The sequence below is a fragment of the Pistacia vera genome, unplaced genomic scaffold, assembly GCF_008641045.1.
Source record: "Pistacia vera cultivar Batoury unplaced genomic scaffold, PisVer_v2 Contig343, whole genome shotgun sequence".
Classification (NCBI taxonomy): domain Eukaryota; kingdom Viridiplantae; phylum Streptophyta; class Magnoliopsida; order Sapindales; family Anacardiaceae; genus Pistacia; species Pistacia vera.
The window spans coordinates 2278972-2292296 of NW_022196161.1; the positions used below are offsets into that span (position 1 = coordinate 2278972).

Consider the following 13325-nt stretch of genomic DNA (forward strand, 5'->3'; position numbering starts at 1 on the left):
TTACAAAAATTAGTGACATTACTTTTTTACCTCTTACACTAAATCGGAATATTTTACTTAGTCGAGAACATTTTATATGGATAACCTTTTTGCCGTTTGTATATTATTGTCTACACATTATAATGTTTGTAAAATGGTAAGGGGATTACGATAATTCCTGATACCTCAAGTTTAGGTACATAAAGAGAAACCAGAGGGTTTGGAACTATTCTCTAGATTTAATTCTTAAGGACAAGAAGGTATTTAAAAACTCGAAATCTTTCATAAATATCTAAAATTCAAAAAGGTTTTACAACTATAATTAAATTTACTAAAATAATTTTAAAATTTAACACTATAAAATATAAAAGAAAAATAGGCAACGATGTAAACACCGACGATGCCGATAGCTCTTGCCATTTTTTAGCTTGCTTGCCCACCGCCCCACCCTATCTTGGCCTGGCAAATAGAGGCCAACGATCAGGACAAATATCTGCCATGCCAACGGTTGCCTCTATTTGGCCAGGCCGAGCCAAGCAAGCTAACAATGGCTAATGATGCTAACCTCGTGTTGGCCACCTTTTTTTTTTTTTTTTTTTTTTTTTTACATTTCTAGTTTTAATTTTTTATATTTTTATTTTTAATTTTAAATGTATGAATAGTTGTAAAATATTATGATATTTATCTTTTTTATTTAAAAATATTTGAAATTTCTAATAATTGAAAATATTAAAAAACATTAGTAATTTTTTATGTTTCAATAAAAAATTAGTTAATTTTTATGTTTTCAATAAAATTATTTTTAAGTTTTAATTTTTTTTCAATTTTTATAAATAATCTGAATTTTAATGTTTTCCTTTAATATTTGTTAAGGGTCTTTATGTCTTCCAATCTTTTCGTTGAATTTAACAGCAACAAAAAAAAATCCCTTTTTTATGTTCTAAAACGTCTATCCTTTCTTGATTAGCTTTTGAAAAAAGTGTTCACAAATTGATAAAAACATCTTTTTTTAATCAATTGAAACATTTTTATTTTAAGAACAAAAGGGGTAAAAAGGGTATTTAATTGCTCTAATGTTGTCGGATTACAAAACTAAGTAATTTTAACTAACTGTGGGGGTTGAGAGTCATAAATTAGGTCATACCTCAATGGGTTTAGGTAAATTCCCTTTCTTCTTTTCCTTTCAAAAACATTTTTGGATATGTTTTATTGAGTTAAAACATTGACCCCTAAATTATGATATGATAACAAAAATCTTTTTATCATTTCAATAGTAACAAAATTCTTTTTGTTATTAATGAAACATTAATATATTATTAATGTTAAAGAATTAATAAATTTTAACAATTTTTATTCTAACCCTTAAAATTAAATAATTGAAAATTTTCAATAACTTTTTTATTTATCACCCACGGGTATTAACGTTATTAACTCTGGTTTAAAAGTAACGACATTACAAAAACGGCTCTAGACACTTGGATTCCTCATCCATTTGTAATGCCTCTGTGTGCAGTTTTTGCTCATTCCATCTCCGTCTTTACCATCACCACCACATCAATTTCAATTAACCGAAGCAGAAGCACAAGAACAAGAAGAAACTTTAGATTTTTTTGCTCTTTTTCACCTAATCACAACAAATCCGGAGCCGAACTCGAAACTCTCCGCGTTTTGGAATGGGACAAGCTCTGCAACACCGTGTCCTCCTTCGCGCGCACTTCTTTGGGCCGGGAAGCCACCAAAGACCAGCTATGGTTCACTGACCAAACTTATCAAGACACTTTTAAGCTTCAAACTGAAACCAATGCGGCCGTTCAAATTCTCAAACACGGCGCGTGCAGTTTGGATTTGACCGGCGTTGACCTCAGTCTCGTCAAGTCTGCCGTACAGCATTCTCGTAGAGGTCTGCCGTTGCGTGGTGATGAAGCGCTGGCAGTTGTTTCTCTGTTGCAGTTTTTGGAAAATTTGCAGCTTAATCTTAAAGCTGCTGTCAAAGAAGATGCTGAATGGTACACGCGTTTCATGCCTCTTTCTGAATTGGTAAATTACTAAATCAGAAGATAACATTTGTTTCCGAATATAAGGAATACAATAAATTGTATGAACATGTGTTTGATTGAATTTTTTTCAAGAATTTTTTTTTTTTTTTTTTTTTTAAATGAGTTAAAATGGTGAGTTAAAGCTTTGTATATAGAATTTACGTATAATTTTATGTCAGTGAAAGCAACGAATATAATAATTGTCGTTTTTTATTTTGAAAATTCGGTGCATTTGTAAAAATTAGTGTAAGGTTAGAGAACAAGAAAAAGTATATAATTGTTGTTTGATATAGAATTTAAATACAATTTTTTTGTCAAGCGAATGAAATTTTTTTTAATGAATTAAAATGTTCACAAAAACAGTTTTGGATAAATACTAAAAAACTAGTGTAAAATCATAAAACGAGTTAGAGTTGTTTGGTTTTTTTATAGATTTTAACTCTGAAAATACATTTTTTTATTATAATATCAAATTTATTATTACATATTTTTTAACACTATTTTTAGCCTTTTAGTTTCTGAAAACTAGTTTTTGATCATAAAGCAATGTCCTTATTCTTCAAATTTGTGACATATCCACATATATAAAGTCTTATGTTCTGTTGAATTGAATTGAATTTCAGATAATGGAACTTGTTGTGAATAGATCGTTAATTAAGTTGATACAGCAAGTGGTGGATGAAGATGGCTCTGTTAAAGATTCTGCAGTATGTTTCTTAATCACATCACTGACATTCCTTACTATAATTGATAAATTTATGTGTTCTATCATTTGTCCCCTTCTCTCAGAGTCCTGTCCTGAGACAATCTCGTGAGCGAGTGCAAAATCTTGAAAGAAAGGTAATTGCTTTGAAATTTCCATTTGTTCTTATTGGTTGGAGAATTCCCTTTGGTTTGAAAATAGATCAAATTTATGTACCATTTTACATTTTACATTCAGTAAGTGTATCAAGCAAGACCCTCTATTTAATAGGTGATGCCAATGTATATGTTATCAGGATAAGTTCAATCTAATGTGCTGCTATGTTCCAGAAAACAGTTATTTCCATTTATTGATTTTCTTTTTTAAAGTTGCATATTGCATGCCTTGTTGACTATTCCTTTTGATCTTATCATTTTCTGACAAATTTGTCCAAAAGTGCTTTAGCTTTAGCTATGTTGATGTCTTCTCTATGCAGTTATTTCAATTAATGGACAGGCTAGTTAGGGATGAAAATCAGGAAGCATCTCTTCTGGTAAGAGCAGATTCACTTGATTTGTTACTACAAATATATGACTGAAATAAAGAGAAAAATACATGTATTCCTTTTCTATTTCATGATTTTCATCTTAATTTTAGCTTTGTTTTTAGGAAGTGAGTAACATTGATGGCAGATGGTGTATAAAATCAGGGAGTGATCAGCTAAATTTTAAGGGTCTTTTGTTGTCCAGGTGCATAAGTTGTATACAATAAAATTTTCAATTACTTTGTGTAAGTGTGGAAAATACTTTGGTTTCTATATGCATGTGCAATCACTCTCTCTCCATTGTGCGTGTGGACGTGTGCATCTGTCATGCATAAGTGCCTGTGATGTTCTTGCACTGCAATTGTTATAAACAGTCATTAATATCAAGATAACTGCATGATCATCAAAACACAAGGTAGAACCAAACCATATAGCGCTATGATCCTATAATCAGTGCCACCTTGTAGAGGATTGTTCCAAATTACAGTACAGAAGAACTTTCATAAACAGTTTCTTTTTTCTTTTTCCTCCTTCATCGCCTTGTAAAATTTTGAAAAGACCAGTTCTAGTTTTTGCAATGCAAGCTGTATATACCATGGGGACATCCTGATTTGTCATTTTATGTGAATTGACTGTTATTTTTCTTTTCATATTAATGAACTTCCATATGATGGAACACACTTTAATATAGTTCTGAAGGTAGTATTGCTTGTTGCAGTGGTTCAGGCATAGGAAGCATTGCAGAGCCACTCTCAGCTGTTCCTCTCAATGATGAGTTGCAACAAGCAAGAGCGTTAGCAGCCAAGGCTGAGGAAGATGTGCTTTTGACTTTAACAGCAAAGGTTTCTGGCTCTAGCTGGTGAAATTTCTTTTCTTTATTCATACTACCCATCTACTCATCACATTATATTCCAATATCCTAAACAGATGCAGGCTGATCTTGATGACATTGAAAAGATATTGAACACTGTAATTCAACTGGATGTGGTAGGTGTCTGATGCTTTCCCACTCCTGATATATGTTAGGAAAATGATAGAGTTACCGAAAAGTTTACACCGAATTTGTGCACAGAATGACGTGGTACAATCCTGACCGTTGATTAATATTTACTGATAATAAATAAACGGTCAGGATTTAGCCACGTCATTCGGTGCACAAATTCGGTGCACACCCGTCGGTAACTGTAGCATTACTCTATATGTTATTAGCCTACTTCAAAAGTCTGAGAGGTGATTTATTTGAGTTTTAACCTAGTGTCTAGCAGGGAAGTCCTTAAATATGAACTGAGTATGGAGAAGATTTAGAAAATATGCAAGCATATAATTTTCAGGTCTTGGCTTTTTACATGTAGATCAATGCTCGAGCAAGTTATAGTCTTTCGTTTGGGGGCACATGTCCTTATATATGTCTTCCAGAAGATAAGGATGGATCTTTAACTCATGAAGCTAGTTCATCTCGCACCATAACTTCAACGGTGTCATATCCCAAAAAGGAATGGACATTATATCTGCCTAAGGCTTATCATCCTTTATTACTTCAGCAACAAAAGCAAAATCTGCAGATGGCCTGGAAGGATGTCAAAAATGCTACTGCTGTAAGTTATATTGATCTATTAAATTGTCTTTAATTTTTCTTTTCCTAACAAATCAGAAATTTTAGAGTATAATTTGACTCAAAAAATTTTCAAATTCAGGTTTGGGACATTTCTTGTAATGACATTGATATTTATTTTTTATATTCTAGGATTAGCATTACAGTTATTCTCAGTAAGAACCCTGTCTGACAACTAACTAGGTTTTAATCGTTATTCTTATTATCTATTACTCGATTCTCTACATTCTGCTTTAGGAAATCAGGAGGAGAAAACTGCAAAGGGAGAACATGGCACGGGAAGGCCAAACAGATATAAATCTTTCATCATTAGAGAAACAGGTAATTATTAAAGATTATAGATTGGCAAATTGATAGTACTAGTTTAGTTTAAGGTTTCATGATCTCTTGTTTGTATCTTATTATTATAATTGTTCAATACTAATTTCTATCATTTGCCAGGTTACTGCATTAGAACTGAATCAACCAGTCCCAGTTGATTTTTATATTGCTCGGAAAACAAAAGTTCTGGTTATAACCGGTCCTAATACTGGAGGAAAAACTATTTGCTTAAAGACAGTTGGATTGGCAGCTATGATGGCAAAATCAGGTACTTTTATTTTATTTCTTCTATCCCTATATCATCTGTATATGCTCGTATGAGATAAATGTGACAACTATGCCAATGCTTTTATTTTATGTAATTACTCGAGACTTGCTTTTACTCCCAAGGTAGTCAAAGTTGGATCTTTCTAATCAAAGTATTAACGGCCTAAAATCTGGCATTGAATGTGAACTCTAGAGAGTTACAAACTACTTACACAGTAAAAACTAAATTTAGAATCCGACTTCCAAGTCCTTGTGTTTAGTAGGATCTACTGATTAATGATTATGATGGAAGCCTTATGCAAATCGTTTGACACATGTGCTCATGATATAGACAAGTAAATTTAATTGCTTTCTTATTTTACAACATTTTTTTTAAATTAATGATTCTAATTTTACCCTTAGTATATGATGATTAGATAAAATTTATAAGATAGAAGAAAAAAAAAATTTCATCCACTTATTATATGAAATTTCTGTGATTAATCTGCAGGCCTTTATGTTTTATCTTCAGAACCTGCACAAGTTCCTTGGTTTGATTATGTTTTTGCTGATATTGGTGATGAACAGTCGTTGTCACAATCTTTATCTACCTTCTCTGGCCACTTGAAACAAATAAGTGTAAGGATATTCACCTTCTAGAACTTTTCTTATCTCATTTGAGTTGAGTTTTTGCTGAGATGAACTCGCCAGAATAAACTGCTTTGCAGTTTTGATACTTTCAAGTGCATGCTCTATTTCAAATCCTAACCTTCTGCATTTTGCATCAGTTGTCACATTTGTGCATTTCTTTGACTGTTTGCGCATGTAATTTTGTTTCATTAGTAAAATTTCCAAATGAAAAATGTGAAAAAGACAATTGTGATTCTGGTGGAACTAGTACTCCTGAACTTTGTCAAGTTGGTAGTCACCAACCATTAATGACTGCATTTATGTTGTGCATTTATGTAGATATCCTTGTTGGTTTTGTCTTTTTACGCAATTACTCATGCAATTTTCAGTTTTTATGATTCTTTTACTTATTCCTTTTGTAATTATATAATCAGCTGAGAATTCAAGTCGATTACATGCTATTGCAGATTCTATGGATTATTTATACTATCTACATAGACTAGTGTCAGGATACTCAATTCTATAAGCTTTGGTTTAAGTGGCATCTAATTATTAATTATCACATGCACATGAACGGATTAAGAGAAAGCCTATGGTAGATTGTGATATAACTGACATGATACCTCAAGTCAATACATGCATGTCGACTAGTTATTGCATTTAATAACTATACTACCAATGAAATCCAATGTAAATATAGATGAGACAGAAAAATTTCAAAGATGGCATAATATCACTGGATGGTGGTATGGACGATGTGATACCCCTGTGATATTCTAGATTTTTTCACAGATTAGATAGAAAAAGCATTTTGATTTCTTGAATGCCATTAAATTGCAATTTTATTGAAGTTCATTATGTTAAAAGGTATCTTGATCCCTGTAATATTTTATAAGTTAAACAAATATACTGGTTTGGTATCTTAATCAAAAAGAGAGCAGCATATTCAATTCAAGGATTATAGATTTCCCGCAAGAGTTCACTTGAATGCTCCTTTCATGTTACGTGATATATCTTTTTCCAAATTATTTATTTATTATTTGCTTTTTAATTTAATCAGTTCATCTTGTAGGACATACAATCACAGTCAACAAGCCAATCATTGGTTCTACTCGATGAAGTACGTTTGAATTGTCTTTTTTTTTTTTTTTACTTGAATGATTTTATGTCGCTAATTTATTTATGGACTAAATCATATTTGACTATATAATTGAAAGTTTACGACTTCAACTGTTTCACTAGCTTGGGAAAAGAAAGTATCATGAAAACAATTCTATTTCATTACTGCCTCTTTGGTATTATTAGGTTGGTGCAGGGACCAATCCACTTGAAGGTGCAGCACTTGGGATGTCACTGCTGGAATCTTTTGCTGAAACTGGTGCTTTGTTGACAATAGCTACGACACATCATGGTGAACTTAAAACATTGAAATACAGGTATTTATTAACAAGCTAAAGGTTTTACGCTTATATATTTTGCCATTTGAATAACTCTGGTTTGAAAGACATGCATTTTTTGTAATGCCCATGGACTATTGCTGCTTGGGTAGCCAAATAAGACCTAGCTGATCATATTACTGCAGAGTCAACTCAAACAATTTAAACTTGACCTAATTTAGGTGTGTCCTTTTTTTTTAGCTGCATATCATATTGATATTTTGGTAGATGCAGTTTATGTTGATTTAAACTGAGCTACGCCTGTCATAAGCTCATGCATTCATAGAAGCTTAAAAGATCCGTTGCATATTCTAATTCTTGGACTCATGTTTTTCGCTCCTTTGACAGTAATGATGTCTTTGAGAATGCTTGTATGGAGTTCGACGAAGTTAATTTAAGGCCAACTTACAAGATCCTCTGGGGAGTACCAGGTTTCACAATTAAATACTTCACTAAGTTCTTTTTGTTTTCTACCTCTATATTCTTGGTGAATGGAAATAGTGAATGTCATTATCCAGGAGTAGCTTACCATGTTCAAACTGGTTGATTCAATTGACCTGCTACAACTACATTCTGCTTTATATATCCTAGCAATCTGTAGTTCTGTTTTAGTTGTCCAAACTGTGTCAATTGTCTGTTGATATGCATTATATGTGTGAGATACTGGTCGTCAATTGTGCATGTGAAGGTTACACTTTATCTTTAATGATTACCTGTCAATTGTGCATGTGAAGGTTACACTTTATCTTTAATGATTACCTGTCAATTGTGCATGTGAAGGTTACACTTTATCTTTAATGATTACCTGATTGTATCTTGTGCGAACCACTAGACCAAGAAGGAAGTAGCTGGGTTTTCAAAATGAGGAGCGTAAGCTAGTTAGCAATAAGCCAAGACATGTAAAGGAAGTATTCATGAAGGCATCATGAGACATCAAAAGAAGTCAGCTTGTCCAATAAATTATATCTAAGAGAGATTTAGAACTATCTTGTACAAGTTAGTCGCAAGAAATTTGGAAAAAAAAATTGCTCATTGCTAGCTAAATCAGCTATTAAATGAATAGAATTAACAATAGATGCCGTTTTTTAATCAACATAAAGATTTGCTGTAATCTTTAGCTTTCCTATAAGTATCATAATACTGTGCCTTTCAGCTAACATGGAAATTTAGTTGTTCTGAGAAATTTTGGACACCACTATTTGTCACTAAGCAGTTACTGATAGTTTGGGATTTCTTTAATGGTATCATAATGCCACATGATCCTTTTTTTGCTAGGAGTGACAACTTCATTTAAAAGCACTTAAGTGGTGTGACATTTCTTGTAGGTCGTTCAAATGCAATCAATATAGCTGAAAGATTGGGACTACCCAGCACAGTTGTTGAAAGTGCGCGTAAACTATATGGTGTTGCTAGTGCAGAGATTAATGAGGTTATGTGCATATTATTTTTTTATTCTCAATTAGAAGTGTCATAGTGGTATCATCAGATCGAGATGCATGGAAATACTTGGCTCCTATTAAAATAGTGGTTGAATTTGGGAATTATTTAAAGGGTGAAGAGAATTTTTAACTCCAAAATGTCATTTAAATAATAGTTAGTACATGGTGAGATGATGTATAACTTCCACTAAAGGGAGAATTGTGCATGATTTGTGTTTAAAGTGGCATTTATGGTAGATGATTGGAGCTTCTCCTGTTGTTCTTTCAAACAGCACTTCAATTCTTTATTATATTGTTATTTTACTGCAGGTAATAATTGATATGGAAAGGTTCAAGCAAGAATTTCAAGAGCTTTTACATGAGGCTAGAAATTTTCTAATGTGAGATTATTCTCTTGCTTGTTAAAATTGGCTATTGTTATACTGTTTTCTCAGACTAACAGAGAACATGTATCCAGGAACCACTTAACCTATTTTCATCAATAAAACCTGTGTCGTATGAGCCAATGAGATTTTTTAACGACATAACTGGTATTCACTAAATTTGGTGTCTATAAACCTAGCAACCCTGTTTTTATTTGTTCTTTATGTTTGCATGTTGATAACCTTTGTAGCATCATAGGAAAAAAAATTTATTTAAAATAGCTAATTGGTACATCTCCCATTTAGAGCAGAGCAGTCAGGCTTAGCCTGGTGGAGAGCTACCCTGTTTTGTAGTTTAGAATTTCCATTTGATCAAAATGCAAAACTAAACTAAAATATGAAGAGAGAAGTTTTAAGGTTTTATTTGCACTTCTCTATACTGGCATTCTTTCAAGTGGGGATGACGCAAGTCCTGAAAAAATAAAAGACACAGAAAAGTTATATCCTTTGCCAAAAGATGTCCAATTTTATGAAAACTGCTTTGAAGATTTGAAGATAGCTGAAAATAAAGGCTGTACATGTACTAAGCGCAACAGACAGCTTATAGGCTTGCAAATGCTCTAAGCTCTAATTATTTGTTTGTACCCATGATCTTAGGCTCTCAAGAGATCTTTATGAAAATCTTTTGGTCACTCGAAGGAAGCTCATGGAACATGGTACTAAGCAAAGATATAGGAAAATGAGAGAAATAACTGAGGCTGCAGCAATGGCTCGTTCTTTAGTTCACAAGAGAGCACGGCAACTTCGTGCCCCCGCAGCTCAACCTTCTCAGCCCACTAAAGTAGGTAAAAGCCAGCAAATATTTGCTAGTAATTCCCAGCAAACCAATGTCAGGAAAAGTGAGCATCCTGCAACGAGTTCACCTGCCGTCAAAGTTATCAAAAAATCAGTAACAGGTATCTTCTTCTGCCAAGCCATGCCGGACTGGAATTAAAATAGTTTGCAGTGCATTTCTAATTATGCAAAATTTCTTTATGCTAGAATTATGGTATCTTAATTTATACCAACCAGAACATTTTAGATGAATTCCTTTCTCTTATTTGCCATGCAGCAAAGAGAAGTGGACTTCCTGAGGTTGGTGATTCAGTCCAGGTTTCTTCCCTGGGAAAGAAAGGGAAAGTTTTAAGAGTAGAACCATCGAAAGAAGAACTAGTAGTACAAGTTGGCAACATGAAGTTGAAGTTGAAATTGTCCAACATTGTGACCTAAATTATAAGAACAACAATGCACGCATTACCATGGTTACGAGATAGCATCTTCTGCACATTGGCCTACTGCATGATTCCTGTACAGGGGGTTGACATAATTTGAGGTCCAAGTTTGCCCTTCAATATTTTGGTAGATTAACGGTACTGGTATTAGTCTAACCGATTCAATTATCAGTACAAAATAGAGTAATTACCTTGTGTTTTAGTTCTCAAATACAATTTGAGAAAAGAATGATTTGTGTTACATCTACAATTGACAAAATGTATTCATTGTTATCTGTCATAATGTTCTTGCACACACTTCTAATGTGAGTACTTTGATTACATGATCAAGGTTATATTATTTGTAGTTCCCCTCTCTTTCGCGCAACCATTTGGGACGAGCTTTCTGAGTTGTATGTAAGACAAGGGATCTTATTGAAGAAATGCATATATACTGATAGGCAGAATGAGAAACATTTGAGGACTGTTAATCAGGGTTTCGAGAAATCACAACTAAGCATTCCAGATTCCAAAGCCACTGAAAGAAGGGAGATTTGACGGGTTCTAGTTGACTTGTGATATGTTTCTGTAGTTTTAGTTGAATGAAAGAACTGTAAAAATTGTTATCTGTAGAATGACATCTCATAAGTACAGAAATATGTTTGTCTTATGATGGAACCTCCTGTCAAATTAATCCAAATCCAACCACAACACACAAAAGAGCATATAAAAGGAGAACACACAATCTGATATAAACTGAATTGATATTAATATAATGATTGAAATAACAATTCAAGAAAATAGCACCCAAGCAGATAGATTCCCAACAGTTCGAGGAGCTGGGGAGCCTCCCTTAATGACCTATGAAGAATTTACTTAATCCCTCCCTTAACACTCTCTAGCTATATGTACTCATATATTTACCAAACAAACCTTACTCTATCCAGCCACTTGTATATTCCCGTAACTAACTCTCACTCACACCCATTACCCCTTACTGCCCCTTTTACGACCCCTCAACTTGTAGACCATGTTAACGGGTGGTGGGTGAGAAACAGAGCACTTTAGCACTGTCAATTTCTTTTTGTTTTTCTATTGACATTGTGACACAGCTCCTCTAAGGGTGGGTAAACTTTTTGGCATATGGCATCCCACTTAAGTAGATATCTTTTGAGTTCTCAATTTTCCCTCCATTCTTCTATCACTTTTTTTCACAACTACTACAAGACAGAAATTGGGTGGAAACTTGCAAAATAAGCATCAAAAGAGAAAAGGCACTGAAACAACTTCTATCCCAAATGGGTACTCTTATTAAGTTGCCAAGGAAAAGAAACAAAAAATTACAATTCAACTCAACCAAGATTGAATATGAATTGGTCTTCTCTTCTTTCTTCAGCTTTTTCATCAAAATCAATTAACTCTCCCCATTTCCTCATCTTCATCCTCTTCATTACAAGCAGCAACTGCCCATCCAAATTCAAAGGTGACATCCAAGAAATAGAGCATAAAAACCAGAAAAAAACAGGATAAAAACATTGGTATTGGCCCAAAGATCCACAAGAGCAAAGGGAAAGAGAAATAGAAAGCGCGAAGGCCCAAAGACCAGAAATAACTCCCCTTATTCACAGTCCTGGCTACATACTCTGATGTGAGTTGGTGATGATGAACATTTTGATACATCTTCTTGAATGGCACATTGATTAAAATACTTGCATGGCTATAGTACCTAATTGACTGCACATTCAGCAAGAATGCCACCAAGAAACATACCAATATTAAGAAGAATTTTATGGAGAAAAATAGTTCACTTTTGGCCCCAAATACAATCCACATTGATCTATCTCCATTACCACCTGTCATCAATACTGCAATCAGGGAACTCAACATTATTGCAGTTGATGCCAAAAGGGTTGATGCCATTATGTTGTTTCTTAATGTTTGTACTGCAAGCACCCCATTCTTCGACGCATCCTGTCAAATATAGAATTGTTATTCTCAGAAACAGACGTCCACACTATAAAAAAAAAACATCAATTCTATGTTGGAAAAATGATCAATATATGAATTGAAGATCTCTATTCTTGGACACATCCTGCCAAATATGCATGCCTATGATTATTCATAATTATAGTCCTTCTCTAGTGCGAACTTATAACGGATAATCATACAAAGTATTATGTCTATAAATTTCAATTTCAATATAAACATGTAAAAATTTGGATTTCAAAGTAAAATAAAATGAAAAATAGGAACCTCCATCATAGCTTGGACCCAGAAGCGGCGGTTGATGGCATTGACACCGATGACAGTTCTGGTGGGGTGTTTAATGATACGATGAATAAGCCAAAAGTGATAAGCCAACATCATCAACAACCCAGACGAAGCCAATACGAAATCAAGAAGTTGTATGTTCCCCATTAATCAATCTTGAGGGAATAAAATCTTTATACGTTTGTTAATTGATAAGAAAAGAAGACTGAGTAAAATTAAAACGAATTGTTATGCGGAGTACAGCGGGGAGAGCCAATTCAGGAGGTGATTTATAGCTGAAGAAATCTGATTCTGTGTTTATGAGTATGTGTCATGTGTGTATGAATCAATGAAATTTATGGAAGGGTGGAAAATTACCGCTGGATCTCTCACTTTTGGTGGAATCATGTATGATCCACTAATCTCTGAGAGTGACACTTCTATGCACCCACCCAAACTATGTATAGATTTTTATTTGTGGTACATTAATGAATAATGACTTAAACAGCTAAAATATATAATTTGCAAAATGATAATG

The 13325-nt window shown here is 33.5% G+C and overlaps 2 protein-coding genes across 4 annotated transcripts; one reads left to right on the forward strand and one right to left on the reverse strand.

Moving 5' to 3' along the window:
* The first annotated feature begins 1457 nt into the window (after positions 1 to 1457).
* On the forward strand, positions 1458 to 10913 carry LOC116138656 (endonuclease MutS2). Of its 2 annotated transcripts, XM_031424352.1 has the most exons (18): positions 1458 to 2016; positions 2639 to 2722; positions 2805 to 2855; positions 3194 to 3250; positions 3367 to 3446; positions 3960 to 4083; positions 4169 to 4228; positions 4594 to 4836; positions 5091 to 5174; positions 5295 to 5442; positions 5932 to 6059; positions 7123 to 7170; positions 7356 to 7486; positions 7835 to 7917; positions 8812 to 8915; positions 9235 to 9305; positions 9945 to 10243; positions 10399 to 10913. In XM_031424352.1, the coding sequence occupies exons 1-18, from the start codon at positions 1477 to 1479 to the stop codon at positions 10554 to 10556; spliced, it is 2493 nt and encodes an 830-aa protein (XP_031280212.1). In that variant the 5' UTR covers positions 1458 to 1476; the 3' UTR covers positions 10557 to 10913. The 2 variants fall into 2 exon arrangements, 1 of the variants encoding a protein (XP_031280212.1); XR_004129329.1 differs by lacking the exons at positions 8812 to 8915; positions 10399 to 10913 and having other exon boundaries at positions 9945 to 10006.
* A 1030-nt stretch (positions 10914 to 11943) lies between these two features.
* On the reverse strand, positions 11944 to 13127 carry LOC116138730. 2 transcript variants are annotated; one of them, XM_031424416.1, is made up of 3 exons: positions 12791 to 13127; positions 12391 to 12508; positions 12153 to 12271 (listed from the first exon to the last, which is right to left on the reverse strand). In XM_031424416.1, the coding sequence occupies exons 1-3, from the start codon at positions 12953 to 12955 to the stop codon at positions 12264 to 12266; spliced, it is 291 nt and encodes a 96-aa protein (XP_031280276.1). In that variant the 5' UTR covers positions 12956 to 13127; the 3' UTR covers positions 12153 to 12263. The 2 variants fall into 2 exon arrangements, with proteins under 2 accessions (XP_031280275.1, XP_031280276.1); XM_031424415.1 differs by having other exon boundaries at positions 11944 to 12508.
* Between the last annotated feature and the right edge of the window lie 198 nt (positions 13128 to 13325).